Source organism: Gopherus evgoodei, chromosome 3 (assembly GCF_007399415.2).
Source record: "Gopherus evgoodei ecotype Sinaloan lineage chromosome 3, rGopEvg1_v1.p, whole genome shotgun sequence".
NCBI lineage: Eukaryota > Metazoa > Chordata > Testudines > Testudinidae > Gopherus > Gopherus evgoodei.
Window position 1 is genome coordinate 140,678,270 of NC_044324.1, and position 18,504 is coordinate 140,696,773.

General features: G+C 42.0%; 1 protein-coding gene across 3 annotated transcripts in view; it reads left to right on the forward strand.

Moving 5' to 3' along the window:
- The window catches only part of FAM120B (family with sequence similarity 120B), a 125,926-nt gene that overhangs the window by 79,140 nt on the left and 28,282 nt on the right, over nucleotides 1-18,504 (forward strand). The window contains exon 11 of one of the 3 annotated variants that reach the window (XM_030556824.1): nucleotides 7,885-9,008. The exons of 1 other annotated variant lie outside the window; for it this stretch is intronic. In XM_030556824.1, coding sequence (XP_030412684.1) covers nucleotides 7,885-7,900 — 16 coding nt within the window. In that variant the 3' untranslated portion in view covers nucleotides 7,901-9,008. Of the gene's footprint in view, nucleotides 1-7,884; nucleotides 9,009-18,504 lie in introns of those variants that run through there. One more of the 3 variants, XM_030556825.1, reaches the window with a different exon arrangement.

Consider the following 18,504-nt stretch of genomic DNA (forward strand, 5'->3'; position numbering starts at 1 on the left):
GTCCTTTCCACACTAAGATTGAGCTAACTTTATTTGGAGAATGGTTTCACTTACTACTGTAAAATCAGTGTCGAGGGATCTGGTTACTGCTTGGCACTATCCAATTATGGTTTTAAAAAAAAAACACATTCCCGTTTATATAGGAAAGTCCAAATCAAGTTTTAACAGTGCTAGACCACTCATATAATATAAGTAGATCTTTCCAATATAGTTTTACATTGCGAACAAAAACGTAGTGTGATGTCCCCATTAAGAACAGTGTACAGTACATATGCTGTGTCAGTTCTTGAATTAGAAGGCTACTGTTGGTTTTGCCATACTCTTCTTACTGTAGCCTGCTGAAAAAGTTGGAACATGACATCACTTTTTTTAAACTTCACTTACCAGTGAAACACTGGTACTTACTTCCTTGCTGGAATTCATTGCTGACTTATAAGTGCCAACAGCACTTCCTTGCAGCTTAGGAGGGGAACAACTCTGCACATCCAGGCTATTTCTAAATCTTTATCACGTCTGCCTCCTAAGTATTTCTGAGATCATCCTGTTCTGTTTGTCTAAACCACTAAAACTCTCATCCAGGCCCTTATTAACTTAGAATTAGAGTTCTTCAAGTGATGGTACCTCTATTGTATTCCACTGTGGGGTTACACACATGCACCAGGTGCTCAGAGCTGGAGAATTTGAAAGTAGAGTCTGTTGGTCTGGCTTACACCCTGGTTCACTTGTTGCCTCGTCCGAGGGTATACAGGGCTGGATGGACCAACCATTTCTCCATTTCCTTCTCACAACCACATGGTCCGAGTCGGAAGCTCCAGTGTCCGTAGTTTTGGCTTCGTCCTCCAAAATAAGAATTAGATTTAGCTTTGTGAATAGTTTTTAACAGTTTTTATAGTTTAGCATTTTATAGGTCTCTTAGTGTTTAGATGTAGTCTCTTTAGGGAAACCTCCCCACCTCTCTTGTACCCCATTTGGGTACTGGACCATGCCCAGGAATCCAGGCTTCAGACCCTGCGCTTCTGCCTGTGATCCTTCTCGGTGAGTAGTGACCACCAGCACGGCCTCTACTGCCTTGGGGAATCTCACATTGCAGCAAGGTGCAATATCTGCCAATCATTCCCCAGCCGTACCCGAGAAGGGCGGAACTTTGTCTCTGCAAATGCAGATATATTTCATTTAATTTTACAGCACAGTTTCAGTGACAGAAATGTAAGCCATGCATGCTCAGTGTGGCACTCTGCCCCCTTGGGTGGTGGCCCTGTGCAACTACATGCAGGGTGCCAAGTCATCACATTAGACAGCACTAAATCCCCATTATTTTGTTTTTTGCTTGACAGGTTTGTTTGTTGTTTTTGTTTTGATTTTTGCTTGTGTCTTTGGGGCAGGGAGGGAGGACCAAAAGCATTTTCCATCCTAGGTGACAAAACACTCAGGACCGGCTCTGGTTAAGACAGCTGAGGTTTTTTTAGACCAGGCAGTAGAGACTGGTGCATGAAGATCCAGAGGCCCACCCAAGGACATCAGTGTTGCATAAATATTTCTTTTAACAACCAAATGAATTAATTTTGGACAAAGCAATTAAAGTCATTGCTAAATAAATATATAATGATGGAGCACATAACAGTGTTACCAACACCATAAGGTTGTATACTGGTTAATAGATATTACAAGTACTATCCTGAAGCTTTTTTTTTTTTTTTTAATTTATGGAAGAAAATGTTTGTTTTGGAATTCACATAAGCATATTTTTTTTAATTTTCCACGTGCCTACCCAGTCAGTGTAAAACAGTCAGAGGTACTTTACTTAACTGCTGCCTTCAGGGAAAAACATTAGGTAGTAACTATAAAATTCTTCATTAAAAAATGAAGCATACAAATTGTATCCAGAAGCAAAAATGCCTTAATTGTCAACAACACTGTGGTCATATAGAAAATGAGTGAAGAGTTAAAAATTAGTTATCTCATTGCTGGTCTGTAGCCCAATAACTTAACTGAAAATTGTCTTCATCCATGTCATCTTCAACTGCTTGATATTTTCCTTAGCTTTCTCATAATCTTTGGATTGAATTGGCTCAAGAGGATGTTTATTAAACTAACTGATAATCACTCTTTTCCATTTATATATTTTGAAGCCACTCTGTCTTTATTTTTGTATTGGAACATTTTTAATACATTAAGATGTATAGTAATCTCCCTTTGTGTTAATGAAGAGGCTATTGCAATTACTTGAATATTCCTTGATGATCCATATCACAAATTTTGTTGAGAAGTTTTCCACCCATCATGCAAAGGAGTTCCCTTCCTATGTTTTAGGTCTGATAAGAATTAATAATTTAGTCACTGACCATATTAAACACAGCAGTCCTTGACCTGACTCTTGATAAACAGCCATTGATTCGGATACCGAGAATGGATAGCTCAAGGTTCTGTCCTCTTTTCAATCCCTATCTAGCATTGAAATAAGAACAATATTTTTTCCAAATTGTTTATCATTGGTATCTTCCCAAATTCTGTGAAGCAGCACGAAAATATCTTGCATACCGTTCTGACAGTTTTGTATTTTGTCATATGTATATTTAGCTACTGCCACACTGTATTATTTTAGGCCCCAGTCCAGCAGTAGACTTTGCAGGGTCAGACTTCCAATGAAGTCAGTGGGATACCCCTTGGGCAGACCCTTGCACCTGCACGGAGTCAATTGCAAGACCAGGGTCTTTATGTTAATCATTTGTATGGAAAGTTCTGGACCCAGATTATTTTCTCTTTAATTTTTGTTAGGTTTTTTAGTATCCTGTTCTTATCTCCTTTGATGCCAGTATTTTCTTACTATCATCATCAACACTGATTTTACTAGTAAAGCCACTGCATCTGATATGTTTCTTGTTTTAAGTATAGTTTTGCAGATAGTTTTTATATCCAGGATCTGTTTTGCAGATGATGGTAAAAATAAATGTTTAGTTAACCTAAGCTCCCAAAGCAGGGACTGGATTCTATAGTGTTTACTCTGGCACTGAAGCCAAGAGAAGTTTTGCCTGGGTAAGGATTGAATGACAGATAGTTAACTGGATTAATGATACATAGATTTTTAAGGCCAGAAGCAACCATTATGATCATTTAGTCTAACCCCTTCATAACATAGACCATAAAATTTCATTCTGCATTAAAAGCATAATTTCTGGCTGAGCTGGGGCAATTTAAAAAAAAAAAAAAGTCCCGTCTTGATTTAAAGACTTCAAGAGATGGAGAATCTACCATGTTCCTAAGTAAATTGCTCTACTGATTAATTATCCTCATTGTTAAAAATGTTTGCTTTTTTTCCCAGTCTGAATTTGTCTAGTTTCAGCTAGAACTTGTTAAACCTTTTTCTGCTAGAATAAAGAGCCCCCTACTATCAATAATCTCTCCATGTATTTACTTAGAAACTGTGATCAAGTTACCTCTTCATCTTTTTGCTAAGTTAAATAAAGCTAACGATCCTGTTGATACTCTTAATATCATCATACCTTTATTCATCTAATCCCTGAGTGAATACAGTTTTTCCTTTAAGCAGTAATGGTATAGCCACAGAATCATGGAAATGTAGATCTGGAAGGAACCTCAAGAGGTCATCTAGTCAATCCTCCCAACGCAGAGGCAGGATCAAGTATACCTAGAACAGTGTTTTTCAAACTGGGGTCGCCACTTGTGTAGGGAAAGCCCCTGAGGAGCCAGGCCAGGCTGGTTTGTTTACCTGCCTTGTCCACAGGTCCAGCGCATCGCGGCTCCCACTGGCCGCAGTTTGCCACTGCAGGCCAATGAGGGCTGCTGGAAGCAGCGGCCAGTAAGTCCCTCACCCCGCACAACTTCCAACAGCTCCCATTGGCCTGGAGCAGCGAACCGCGGCCAGTTGGAGCCATGATCGGCCGGACCTGCAGACGGGGCAGGTAAACAAACCGGCCCGGCCCGTGTGGGCTCTCCCTACACAAGTGGCAACCCCAGTTTGGGAAACACTGACCTAGACCATCCCTGACAGGTGTTTGTCTAACCTGTTCTTTAAAACCTGCAATGGTGGGGATTCCACAACCTCGGTAAACTATTCCAGTATTTAACTATCCTTATATTTAGAAAGGTTTTCCTAATATCTAACCTAAATCTCCCTTGCTGCAGATTAAGCCCATTGCTTCTTGTCTTACCTTCAGTGAACGTGGAGAACAATCGATCACCATCCTCTTTATAACAGCCCTTAACATATTTGAAGGCTGTTATCAGGTCCCTGCTCTGTGTTCTTTTCTCAAGATTAAACATACCCAGTTTTTTAATGCCTCATAGTTCAGATTTTCTAAATATTTTATCATTTTGTTGCTCTCCTCTGGACATATTTCCTAAAACTGCACCTGAACCTGGACAAAGAATTCCAGCCGAGGCCTCCCCAGTACCGAGGGGAGCAGAATTACCTCCTTTGTCTTACATGTGACACTCCTGTTAATGCATCCCAGAATGATATTAACCTTTTTCATAACCTCATCACATTGCTGTCTCCTGTTCAATTTGTGCTCCAGTATGACCCCCCAGATCCTGTTCAGCAGTATTACCACCTTGTCAGTTATTCCCTGTTTTGTAGTTGTGCGTTTGATTTTTTTCCTTCTAGGGTGTAGTACTTTGCACTTGTCTTTATTGAATGTCGTCTTGTTGATTTCAGACCAATTCTCCAATTTATCAAGGTTGATTTGAATTTTAATCCTGTCCTTCAAAGTGCTAGCAATCCCTCCTTGCTTGGTATCATCCACAGATTTTAGAAGCATAATCTCCACTCCATTATCCACGTTATTTTTAATGAAAGTATTGAATAGTACCAAACACAGGACAGATGCCTGTGGATCCCACTAGATACATCACCCCAGTTTAACAGCGAATCATTGATAGTCACTCTTCGAATTTTCCGAACAGTTGTGCGCTCACTATATAGTAATTTCATCTACACCACGTTCCCGTAGTTGAGAACATCATGTGGCACTGTGTTAGAAGCCTTACTAAATTCAAGATAAATCACGTCTACTGCTCCCCTGCATCCACTAGGCCAGTAACTCTGGCAAAAGAAGGAAAATAAGGTGATTTGGCATGATTTCCTCTTGACAAATACATGTTAGCTGTTGCTTTTCACCCTATTATCCTCTAGGTGCCTACAAATTGATTGATTGATAATTTGTCCCAGTATCATCCCAGGTATGGGAGTTAGTCTTACGCCTGGTCTGCACTTAATGTTTGGACTGAGATACCTGTGGCATCAGGAGGTGTGAAAAATCCATACCCCTGAGCACTGAAGCTGTGCTGACCTAACCCACAGTGTAAATGCAGCAAGGTCAATGGAAGAATGCTTGCATTGACCTTGCTACTATCGTTTGGGGAGGTGGCGTTCCCCATAGTGTAGGCATGGCCTGACTAGTCCGTTATTCCCTAGCATCTCTTTGTTCCCATTTTTAAAGATAGTTACTATGTTTGCCCTTCTCCAGTCCTCTGGGACCTCATCCTTTGTCCATGAGGTCTTGAAGATAATTGGTTCTGAGATTGCTTCAGCTAGTTCCTTAAGTTTCCTCATGTTAATTTGGTCAGGCCATGATGACTTGTATTCAACTAACTTACTAAAATATTCTCTAATGTGTTCTTTCCCTGTTCTGGCTTGTGTTCCTTCCCCATTGTTGTTGTTATTGTGTTAGGTGTCTGGTCACAATTAACCTTTTTAGTAAACACTGAAGCAAAATAGGCATTGAACACCTCAACCTCCTTGGATTTGTCTGTTATTAGCTCTCCTTCCACTAAATGGCTCTCCTTCACTTTCCTTTGTCTTTTTTGCTCCTTAGTATTTATAGAACCTCTTCATATTGCCTTTCATGTTCCTTGCCAGGTGTAACTCATTTTGAACCTTAGTCTTTCTGTTCTGTTGTTCTCATCTTTAGCAATTTGTCCATGTCTTCAATTTTTATAGGATTCCTTTTTCATTTTCAGGTTATTAAGAGCTCCTGATAGAGCTATATTGGCCTCTTTTTCCCGTCTTTCCTTTGCTTTGGGATAGTTTGCTGTTGTGCCTTTAATAATTTCTCTTGAGAAGCTGCCTGAACTCCTTTTCCCTTTAGATTTTCTTCCCATGGGACCTTACCTACCAGTTCTCTGAATTTGTTATTAAAGACTGGATTTTTTTAAATTCATTTTACTTATTCTACTGCTCTCATCCCTTCATTTCTTTAAAATAATAAAATCTATTATTTCATTACCACTTTCAGCCAAATGGCCTTCAACCATCAGATTCTCAACCAATTCCTCTGTTAGTCAGAATAAACTCTAAAATGGCTGCCTCCCAGTTACTTCCTCCTTCTAAAATATGACGTTGTCCTCAGCACATGCCAAGAAATTTGTGTATTGCTGTATGTTTTCCAACAGAACTCTGGTTAGTCAAAATCCTCCATTACTACCAGGTCTTGTGTTTTGGATATTTCTGTCACTTGTTCTAGAAATGCCTCGGCTACCTTCTCCTGATTTGATGGTCTATGGTAGACCCCCCCCTACCCCCTACCGGGACATCGCCCCCGTTTTTTCCACCTTTTATCTTGACCCAGAGACTTTCAACTGGTCTGTTTTAAAGCAAAAGAAATGATAATATCCAGCAAGTACGATAACAGGGAGAGCAACATTTTCCTATGGATGTTTGAAAAATCTTTGGGAAGTTATAGAACAGGGGTCAGCAACCTTTCAGAAGTGGTGTGCTGAGTCTTCATTTATTCACTCTAATTTAAAGTTTCATGTGCCAGTAATACATTTTAACATTTTTAGAAGGACTCTTTCTATAAGTCTATAATATATAACTAAGCTATTATTTTATGTAAAGTAAACAAGGCTTTTAAAATGTTTAAGAAGCCTCATTTAAAATTAAATTAAAATATAGAGCCCCCTGGACTGGTGGCCAGGACCCAGGCAGTGTGAGTGCCATTTAAAATCAGTTCACGTGCCACCTTCAGCACCTGTGCCATAGGTTGCCTACCCCTGTTATAGAACATCCTGAATCCTTTGTTGTTATTGTTATTAATAATAATATTTATATTTTAAGTCCCATAGACTGTCACTAAAATCCAGGCAATAATTCCATAAAACTGGTTACTTAACATAACTTTTACATTAGTCATATATGCTTGTTAGTATTGGAGAGACTTATTCTTCTCTTTTCGTTTCTCCAAATATACTACCATTTATTTTAAACAGTTTGAGTGAATCAAGGTAAATGCTAACCAGCAATTAGATGTTTTTCTGATTACATGTGGCCTAGTCATCTTCTTTTATGAAAACCTCTCTATATAGCTTAGGTCGCCTAATGGGTTTCACGGACCCTGGCTGAGAACCACTGCACTAGTGAGATTTTTAAATCCAATCTGTTCCTAAGTACCTTTGAAATTCTGGGTCCAAAACCCAGAGACTAAGGGCTTGTCTACATTTAAAACACTACAATGGTAGAGCTGTACCACTGTAGGGCTACAGTGTAGATACTACCTATGCCAACGGGAGGGATTCTCCCATTGACAGAGAGGTGATAGGTAGGTCAGTGAAAGAAGTCTTCAGTCAACCTAGCACTGTATACATGGGGATTTAGGTCAGCTTAACAACACCACTCAGTGGGGTGGATTTTTCATACTCCTGACCAACTTAGTTAAACCAGCCTAATTTTCTTGTATAGACCAGGCCTTAAGCTCTTAAGCATTTTTGAAAAATTTACCCTAAATACTCTTCGGAATTTTAAACACACTTTTATTCATTTTGTATGGCCACAGGAGCAGTTTGTTTGCTATATCTTTTCACGGCAATTTTAATTATTTGAAATTGTTTACATGTTGATACTTGTGTGTCTTGCTTAGTCCATCACAGGCTGTTTGTATTTTAGATGGCCGAGATGACTTTGTCCTTGACTGGAACTGAATGAAAAGTGATAAGAAGACAAGCTATGTTTTTATAAAGTACTATACATTGAATATAATAAAAATAATTTCAGTATTGCTATTGTACCATCAAGAAAATGATGTCAAATTGAATACACATTTTAAAATTGGTGATGGGAAGGATTTAGTTACAAACACATTACCCTGACTTCATTCAGTGTTTCCAATCTCATTTCATTTTGTACCTGTGATACTTCTTTTTTCATTGCTAATTTAATGTTTATAAGAGTATGTGTTTGTGTTCTGAGGCAAATTTTGAATTAGTTAATTCCCAGTTCCACAGTGATGGGCACCCAAGCCTCACGAGCACACATCAACTGGCACAGGCCAGCCGTAGGCTTTTAATTGCAGTGTAGACATACCCTAAGAAGTCTTCCCAACCAACTGTGGATAAACCTTTATGCCACATATGCACACATTCTATGTATGCCACATCTTTTACAGAAAAAGTATTTTAGAAGTATTTCAGATAGCTTTAAATACAAAAAATGTGTTTTTTTTAAAATATCTATCTCTCTGTAAAGTCAGGTGGCTCAAAGAAGAGGAATATTATAGCTAATACATTTTAGAAATTTTTAAAAATACCTTTAAGCTCACTCATGTCTCTTCTAGACACAAAACTGTTCACAGCTTTAAAGTCTCATTCTTAGATCTTTCAGAGCAAAAATGAGTGCTGTGTCCCTATTGGGAAACCTAGTATTTCCTTTTTCAGTCATGTAATGGTCCCATTTCTGGCCCTTTGCAGTATTATACATCAAACCTTAAACCAGTCATTGACCAAGAAGAAAAGATTGCTCATCCTAGGCCTGGGGCCTCTGTAGTTTTGGAGGACATTCCAAATGTGGGGAAGGGGACAAAACAAATATTTCTCATAAAAATTCATTTTTTGTCAGCTGTTTGAAGCACAACAGTTGAAATGATTTTACCACGTGTGTGTAGAATGCTCAAAATGGTCCAACCAGATATAAATTAGTGGACAGTGCACAGGTGTGGCCATAGGCGGCAGGTTATATATATTTGGGATGCCTGAGCACCAGGAATATTCAGGGCTGGGGGCCCTGCTCCAGCAATATTTGGAGCTAGGTCTCTCCGCCGGCCCTGCCTGGATCGGGCCCCGGCCCCTGCGGGTCTCCCCCCCGCGCTGCCACGTCTCTGCCTGGAGCGGGTCCTGGCCTCCGCCTGCCACCCCTCCCCCTGTGTGTCCCCCCTGCCGCGTCCCTGCCTGCTCGTGCTGCCTGAGTGGAATGGCTCTCGGCAGAACTGCTGTCTGCTGCCCCTGGGTTTTAGTGCCTGCCATCTGCTAATGGCAGAGCAGGCTGCCCTTACCCTGCCCTTTGGCCCTAGCCCTGAGCCCTTCCAATGCTCCAAACCCCTCATCCCCAGCCACAGCCCTCATCCTCCCCGCACCCTAATCCTCTGCCCCAGCTCTGAGGCCCCCCCCGCAGCATGAACTCCGCATCCTCAGCCGCAACCCTCATCCCTTCACACCCTGATCCTCTGCCCCAGCCCTGACCCCCCCTGCAGCATGAACCCCTCATCCACTCACACCTTAATACTCTACCCCAGCCCTGAGCCCCCCCCCACAGCATTAACTCATCCTCAGCCGCAACCCTCATCCCTTCACACCATGATCCTCTGCCCCAACCCTGAACCCCCTGCAGCATGAACCCCTCATCTTCAGTCCCAACCCTATCCCTCCGCACCCTGATCCTCTGTCCCAGCTCTGAGCCCCCCTGCAGCATTAACCCCTCAAACCCAGCCACAGCTCTCATCTCTCCACACGCTAATCCTCTGCCCTAGCCCTGAGCCCCCCCGCATCATGAACCCCTCATCCTCAGCCCCAACCCTCATTCCACTGCACCGTGATCCTCTGCCCCAGCTCTGAGCCCCCCTCTGCAGCATGAACCCCTCATCCTCAGCCCCACAGCCCTCACCCCACAGCCCAACCCTCTTCCCTAGCCCTGAGCCCCCCCACATCATGAAACCTTCATCCTCAGCCCCACAACCTTCACCCCTGCACTCCCTCCTGTCCCCAAACTCCCTCCCAGAGTGTGCACCATCTCCCCCTTCCTACACCCCCAGCCCAGAGCCTGCACCCAAATTCCGTCCCAAAGCCTGCACCCCTCACCCCCTCCTGCATACCCACCCCCTGCCCCAGCCCAGAGCCTGCACCCAGCATCCAAACTCCATCCCAAAGCCTGCACCCCTTCTGCACCCTAATCCCCAGCCCAGGACCTGCACTCCAGACCTCCCCCCCGAAACCTCGCCCAGAGCCTTAGGCAAGTGGGGGCGGAGTTGGGGGGCAGGTTCTTGGCACCACCAAAATTTCTACAAACTTGCCATCCATGGGTGTGGCAACCAGTCATGTACCATAGATTAATTTCTTACAGGCCTACAATTTGTCATATGGATTTCCCTACTACATGAGGGGTAGTGCATATAGAATGTGTGGGCATATATTGTAAATTAAATCTGTGTGTACAGATATTTGACATGAGGAAAAACATACAGTCTTCTTGTATCTCAAAGAATAGGTTTATTTCTAATGTTAAGGATTATTAACAAATGAATTCCATAGCCACTGTAGAAGCTTGATTTATCCTTATGGTACAATGGTTACAGATTAGTAGTTGCTAGTTTTTAATTAATTCTAGTACTAGTTAGCTCTGTTGCTGTCACGCCTTAGCTCTTGTGCAGATGTCTACTTTTGAGCCAACTATCCACTGAGTTTTTCCCATCTAATCTCTGAATTTTCTAAACATAAACATACTATCATTTGTACATAATGTGGTACTATGATTTTCTCATATGTATTTTATTGTCTGAAATACAATAAATGTACTGTGACATAAATACAAAGCTACAACACAGCTAAATAAATAATTGACAATGGCCCAGAATTTTTAATTCTATAAAAAAACTGATGCTGATTTCACTTTGTTTAAATATGACAGTATTTTTGTCCAATTTGCTTTCTGAGGATGATATGATTATGGGTGGGACAATCCTGCTATATTTTCCTACCAGCTATTCACTTTGTTTTTAAATGTACTGCCTGCTATTTATTCAAACCTTTTGGGAGAATTTAGAAATGTGGGTATATCCAAAGATCACTAGTTTCAGGAATATCATTATATGCAGTGGTGCTTTAAAAAAAATAAATCTAATTGTGCATCAGTATTTGTAGCTGTTCTTACATCAAGATCTTCCAGGACTTCTAGTGGCCTCAGTAAATGAAGTGACTTCTAGTGGCCTCAGTAAACTAAAATTAAACATGAATTTAGTGGGAGCTTTTGCTGTGCTAGGATTGGGCACTTTTTAAGAATTGCCAATGAGACGTGAAGGCACTCTCTGTTGACATTTTTCTTCTTATGCTGGACCATAGCCAGAAGCTGCTAATTATCCAGACTTCTAAGCAAAATATTATTTTCTCCTTAGAAATCATGGGTTTGGATCAGGAGTTCCATGCATGTACTTTGCTCCTGTCCAAAGAGGATTAGCTTGTTAGAGTGCTTTGTTTCTGCCCTCCTAGCCAAGGCTGGTCATAGCTACGTGAGGCCCATGGACAAGAAAAAAGTGACCTTCCTGAAGATACACATTTGACTGAGCCCCTCAATGCCTGGACCACAGATTTTGTAACCTGACAGTGTTGCCCCACCTGGGATGCCTTGAGCCTTGGGTGGAAGAAGGAGCTGTACCACAGGTGAAAGACATAGAATTGTAGAAATGTAGGACTGGAAGGGGTCTCAGTAGGTCATCTAATCCAGTCCCCTGCACTGACGCAAGACTAAGTATTATCTAGATCATCCCTGACACAGCAGTTTGGAACTGGAATTGAAGAGCTGTAATTCTGGAGGAGAAAAATACAAGAAAAAAAATTCTTATTCTACAAACTGTTAAATTGCTAATTACAGTACTTCAACAAATCTAAAATATGCAGCTGTATTTTAAGAAATAAACAAATCATTCACTGATATTGTTTGCTTATATGTCTGCTGTCCTTTTAGTGGTAAGTGGGAGAAGAATATACCACTGATCATCAGTGACTGAGTCAGCTTGTATCAGGATGCATCTGAGGAAGTGGGTATTCACCCACGAAAGCTCATGCTCCAAAACGTCTGTTAGTCTATAAGGTGCCACAGGATTCTTTGCTGCTTTTACAGATCCAGACTAACACGGCTACCCCTCTGATACTTGTATCAGTGTAGTCTTTCATAGAGAGGAGATCTTGTCATTGATAGTGACAGACAGACAGACTGGCATGAATTCATTCACTTTACCTAGGTGATTTCTATTTAATTACATTACTTGGAGTCTGAGTGTTGTAAAACATTGAGTTAGCCCTCACACCACCATTGTCCGATTGGTGTGCATTATTCCCATTTTACAAATTGTGAAAGTCCCACTCAGAGATATGACGCGCCTACGGTCACACTGGAAAAGAGCTACGAATAGACCCAGATCTGATTCCCAGTCACGCAATTCAGCACCAAGTTCATCTTAACTTGAAGTCACTCAACTTGTTAACGTTACTGCTTTTAAGGAGGTATATAACTGATCAGTTACCATAATTTACCTTCACTCAAAATACAAGCATTTTAAAAGCTTCTGTTTGTTGGTGGCCCATCATAAACTATGTGGCATTTGAACACTCTTAAGCACCAGCAGATGGCACCCAGTTTATTTATGTGTCAGGGGTTCTCAAACTTCATTGCACTGTGACCCCCTTTTGACGACAAAAATTACTACACGATCCCAGGATGGGGGACTGAAGCCTGAGCCCTGCTACCCTGGGCCAGAGGGGTGCCAAAGCACAAGCCCCACTGCCCTGGGCAGGGGTGGGAAGCTGAATCCCAAGGGCTTCAGCCCCAGGCAGGGGGCCTGTAACCTGAGCCCTGGCACCCAGGTCTGAAGCCCTTGGGCTTTGGCCCTGGGCAGTGGGGCTCAGGTTTCAGCTTTGGCTCCAGGTGCCAGCAAGTCTAATACCAGCCCAGGCAACATGTTATTGAGAAGCAGCCATTTTTTAAATTAATTTTTCATCTTGACTTCAAGCAGTTTAAGAATTTTTTGTTGTCATAATGTAGATTGTGTGATCTGTAAGGCTTCCTACTCCTCTCTCTCACTCCTCTGCATAGCAAATTGGATAGATTGGGCCTGATTCACCAAAGCTTTTCTTCACTTTTATGCCAGTTCAGTGGAGTTATACCAGCATAAAAATGGTCTAACACAGTGGTGAATTGGGTCCATTAGGTATAAGGAGAGTAGGCACTTAGGACCCAATTCTGCACCTGATAGCATGTGCGTGAACTGCTGCACCAGTGCTATATCAATTGCACAATAAGAGCCCTGGTTTGTTTTGCTGGGTAGGTTTGCCCTCTTTAAGGCAGTGTTGCCTAGTAGATAGGCACCAGGCTGTGACTGAGGAGATTTGGGTTCAATTCTTGGCTCTGCCACTACTTTGCTGGGTGACCTCAGGCAAGTCACTTTCCTCTTGGTGCCTGTTTCCCCATCAGTAAAATGGGGATAATGAATCTGGCCACCTTTGTAAAGCACTTTGAGATTGCTGGATGAAAAGCACTATAGAAGAGCTAGATACTACTGTCACGCTGTCTCCATATGTATTCATCAACATTTTCTGCCACCTCCAAAACCGTGGAAGGTTTTTTGTCACAGATGGCCACTTGTACCTAATCAGTGACTATGCACAGCAATTGTTCTTGCACCTTCATATCAAACAGTTTTTCATAGTTCCCTTCAGCCCCACCCCATTAGTCATTTACTCATAAAATTATACATCTTATGCACATATTCAACATGAGTGATTTTGTCAAACATCTTAAGATTTGTATACTTCAATCAATAGGACTCAGGGGTAATCTTAAACCTTTTCAATACATTTCCTTTAACTGTCTTATACACCTTAGCATCACTCTCCTCCATATCATTAAAAATTTCTCTTGGCTTCCCAGTTAATCTGGTCAGAAGAATTAGCATACACGTATCCTCTGGAATCTTGTGGCCCCCACATGGTCTCTCAAAGGTCTCTTACAATACAATCAGTCTCTTGATAAATGGGGCAAGCTTTCTCCCACTACTTAGTGCTGAGTGGAGATGGACTAACTGGTTGAGGCTGCTGCTTTTGCTGCAATGCGTGAGTTCTCTCCTCAGCCACTAGTTGTTCCATGCATCTTTAGTGCTGTGGGCTTTCTCCTCCATTTCAGCCTTGGCTTTGACTGCTGCCATATGTTCCATGGGTCATTGGTTGGCTTTCTCCTCAGCCTCAGTTCCCAGATCCACAGCTCTACCATCATCATTTCACGTTCACATTCTTTCTAGGCTTGCAGGTGTTCCAGTCTGGCCAGTTTCCTTCCAATGTCTGGGGCTGCAAGGCCTTTGGATACTTGATCAAAGCTTATGAGCAAATCTCTCAGTTCCTGATCTGGGGTTTGCCTTTTAAAGGTTAGTCCCCTGTGCGAGCACAAATGCTCCAGGTCTTTTGTATCAAGACGCTCATGTGACTGTGATTCACTCATTCAGACTAACCTTTAACCCTTAAAAACTTTCACTATCAAATCTATACTTTTAACAGCTCTGGGGTTATGCACTATAAACTCAACTGACCCTGAGGCATGTGAATCCTGCCAAGACAACGCCAATTGTCTGGAATGGCTTATGACAGCGAGTGCCTACCTCAGGGCAGACTGTCAAAAACTTGCCAGACACCTCAAACTGGGGGTATGTACTGTAATTAGATTTCACCAAGCCAGTAACAATATGAACCTCTGGATCACTATAACAGTCTTGCCATGGAGTCACAGACAGTTGTCTTAGATTCTCCAGTCTATCTTGCTACCCAGGCAAGCTGTATTTAGTGACAAATGGTCCCTCACACCAAAAATTACAAAATATTCAGGTTGCTTTCAGTCCCGAGAGATCAGTTTATTTACCCCAGATCAAGTGGTACCCTAGTTCTTACACCAAAGACAATGCCTGTTGCCAGTCTTGGCTAAATAGTCACATGCCCCTTCGTGCTTCAGCCACCATTCCAAAGGACATGCTTCCATGCTGATGACGTTTGTTGAAAAATATGTTAATTAAATTTGTAACTGAACTCCTTGGGGGAGAATTGTATGTCTCCTCTGTGGTTTTACTCGCATTCTGCCATGTATTTCATGTTAGCACAGTCTCAGATGACGATCCAGCACATGTTGTTTAATTTAAGAACATTTTTCACTGCAGATTTGACAAAATGCAAAGAAGGAACCAATATGAGATGTCTAAAGATAGCTACAGCACTTGACCCAAGGTTTAAGAATCTGAAGTGCCTTTCAAAATCTGAGAGGGACAAGGTATGAAACATGCTCTCAGAAGTCTTAAAAGACACTCCGATGCAGAAACTACAGAATCTGAACCATCCAAAAAAATAAATCAGCATTCTGTTGGTGGCTTCTGACTCAGATGTTGAAAATGAATATGCCTCTGTCCACACTGCTTTGGATCGTTACCAAGCAGAACCCATCATCAGCATGGATGCATGTCCTCTGGAATGGTGGTCGAAGCATGAAGGGACATACAAATGTTTAGCATATCTGCAACGTCGGCTACCACAGCGCCATGCAAACGCCTGTTTTCACTTTCAGGTGATGAGGGCAGCATTATCTCCCATAAATGTAAACAAACTTGTTTATTTTAGTGATTGGCTGAACAAGAAGTAGGACTGAGTGGGCTTGTAGGCTCTTTCAGTGCAGTTATATAAATTTTTTTAATTTACATTTGTAAGATGCACTTTCACGATAAAGAGATTGCCCTACAGTACTTGTATGAGGTGAATTGAAAAATACTATTGCTCTTGTCTTTTTTTACAATGAAAATATTTGTAATAAAAAATAACAGCACTATACACTTTGTATTCTGTGTTGTAACTGAAATCAATATATTTGAAAATGGAGAAAACATCCAAAAATAGTTAAATAAATAGTATTCTATTATTGTTTAACAATGCGATTAAAATGACCATTAATCATAATTATTTTTATCTTGCGATGAATTGTGATTTTTTTTAATCGTTTGACAGCCCTAATTTCAAAAATTAGGTTTAGAAAAATACATCCAGTGCTGCTGGCTTACTGCTAATACTTCATCCAGCTCTGTTCCTCAGACCCTGAAAAAGGTCCATTGCATCTAAATCTCACTGCATGTGAACCTGTTAACTGTGACTGCCTCTGAACTCTTGGATTTATTCAGTTTTATATAAACAAGATTCCTTTGAATAAGACAAATTTTTCTCTTGCTCTCTGATATCACTCCCTGTGTTTGGCGTGAGCTCTCCTGCCATTTGTGGAGCAGGTGTGCAATCTAAGAGATTGGTTGGACTCCCAGTTACTATTAGAAGATCAGGTAGCAGCAGCTAGAGATAGATCAGATTTTTTCATCTCTGTACGGCCAGGAGACTGCATTCATTTCTTTCAGATATGAAAGGTGCAACTGTCATCCACACCTTTGTCACCTCCAGATTAGGCTACTGAAGTGCACTCTGTGTGGAGTTACACTTTAAATCTATTGAGAAACTGAAGTAACTGAAATGTTACAGGTTATATCTTTTGGGGATACCATTAAACTAGTGCTTTTGGATCTGTACTGGCTGCCTATTAATTCTCAGGCCTGCTGTACGCCTAAAACTTAGGTCAACCTAACTATGTCAACCCCTCGCCCCCATCCAATGTACTCCCTTTTTGGAAGTTTTGGCAATGTGTAATGGGCCAGTAATGAGTTGTGCTGGGACTGTGAGATCAAGTTCCCATCATGCAACTTTCTCCACCCCGTAATGCCATTCCTACCCCATAATTTTTGCACCCATTTTTAAAATCCCATGAGCTCATGCGGGACTTGTCACTGTCTGCCATCTCTAAAAAAAAGCATGGAACCCAGACAGCTATGTACTATTGTCATGAGCATTGCAAGCACAGGGCACACAATCCTGTAGTATGTGCAGAGCTGCAAGAAGAGCTGTGGAATATGACGATTTCCTGCAGGGAGATTGCTGTGGGACCTAGGGAGGAACAATTCAAGTTGGTGGTGGTATTTGCAGAGCAGCTGTAAATGGTATAGCTCTGCTTCTGGACTCAAGAAATGACCACTGAGTGGTGGGATTGCATTGTAATCAAGGTTGGGATCACAAGCTGTGCATGCAGAATTTTTGGATGCACAAGGCCACTTTCCTGGATCTGTGTACTTAGCTCGCCCCAGCTCGCCAGCATAGGGACAACAAAATGATTGCTGCACTGACAGTGGAAAAGCAAATGGCAGTTATACTGTGGAAACTTGCAACACCAGATTGCTACTGGTTATTTTGGAGTTGGAAAATCCACTGTGGGAGCCATTGTCATGCAAGTGTGCAGGGCCAGTAATCATCTCCTGCTATGCAGGACTGTGACTCTCAGCAAAGTGCAGAACATAATGGATAGATTTGCAGCAATGGGGTTCCTAAGATATGATGGAGCAATAGACAGCACACACATCTCTAATTTGGCACCAGACCACATTGTCACAGAGTACGTCAATGGAACTATTTTTCTATATTTATGAAGCACTCAGCAGGAACGCTGACCAACATCAGCGTTGGCTGCTCAGGAGAAGTGCACAACACTTGCATCTTTAAGAACAGAGGACTGATTAGAAAGCTGCAAGCAGGGACTTTCTTTCTCAACTGATGGATTACTTTGGCAATGTTGAAATGCCAGTAGTGATCCTGGAGCACCCAGTCTACTCCTTGTTCCCTTGGCTCATGAAGCAGTACAACCACCACCTCGACAGCACCAAGGAAAGAGTCAACTACTGTCTGAGCAGGTGCAGAATGACAGTTGAATGTGCTTTTGGTAGATTGAAAGGATGCTGGCCTTGTTTATTCACAAGATTGGAGTTCTGAACCAAAGCTGCCCAAGCCCATATCCTGCTAGCCTGTGTACTATAATGGTACCTGCTGAAGTTATTGCTGACTGGCGTGGGAAATTGTCTTACCACAGAGGAAGAAATAAGGCTGCCATCCACAGAAACCTTTGGGAGAGGATTGCAGAATGCTTCCATGAAAGTTTCATCGAGATCTCTCTGAAGCTTTCAAGGGACATCCCTGTGTACATAAACAAACTGCTCCATGTGACCCCCCCCCCGCCTAACTCTACAGTGGAATGAAAAGCAGATAACACTACCTCTTATTGTTGTACAGCTACTTCTTCTAGTGCAAGTAAATTAATGAAAAGTGTCCTGCAAACATTGTCAATACATCATTGTAATGGGAAATACAATAACACACTTACAAGAGGGTCCTTCCCCTGCATCAGGCTCTCCTGTACTTGACAGCTGGGACTAACTGGACTACATTGGAACCTCAAACAGGTCCTGGCCCACGGCACAGCTGCAGTCCACAGTCGCATGTCCCCCATCCTCCTCCTTTTCCTCCTCCTTGCTGTTCATGGCATGGACCTGTTACTCAGGCTCCTCAGAGGTATTGATGGTGGTCTGTGGGGTCTCTGCCAAGTATGGTATGCAGCTC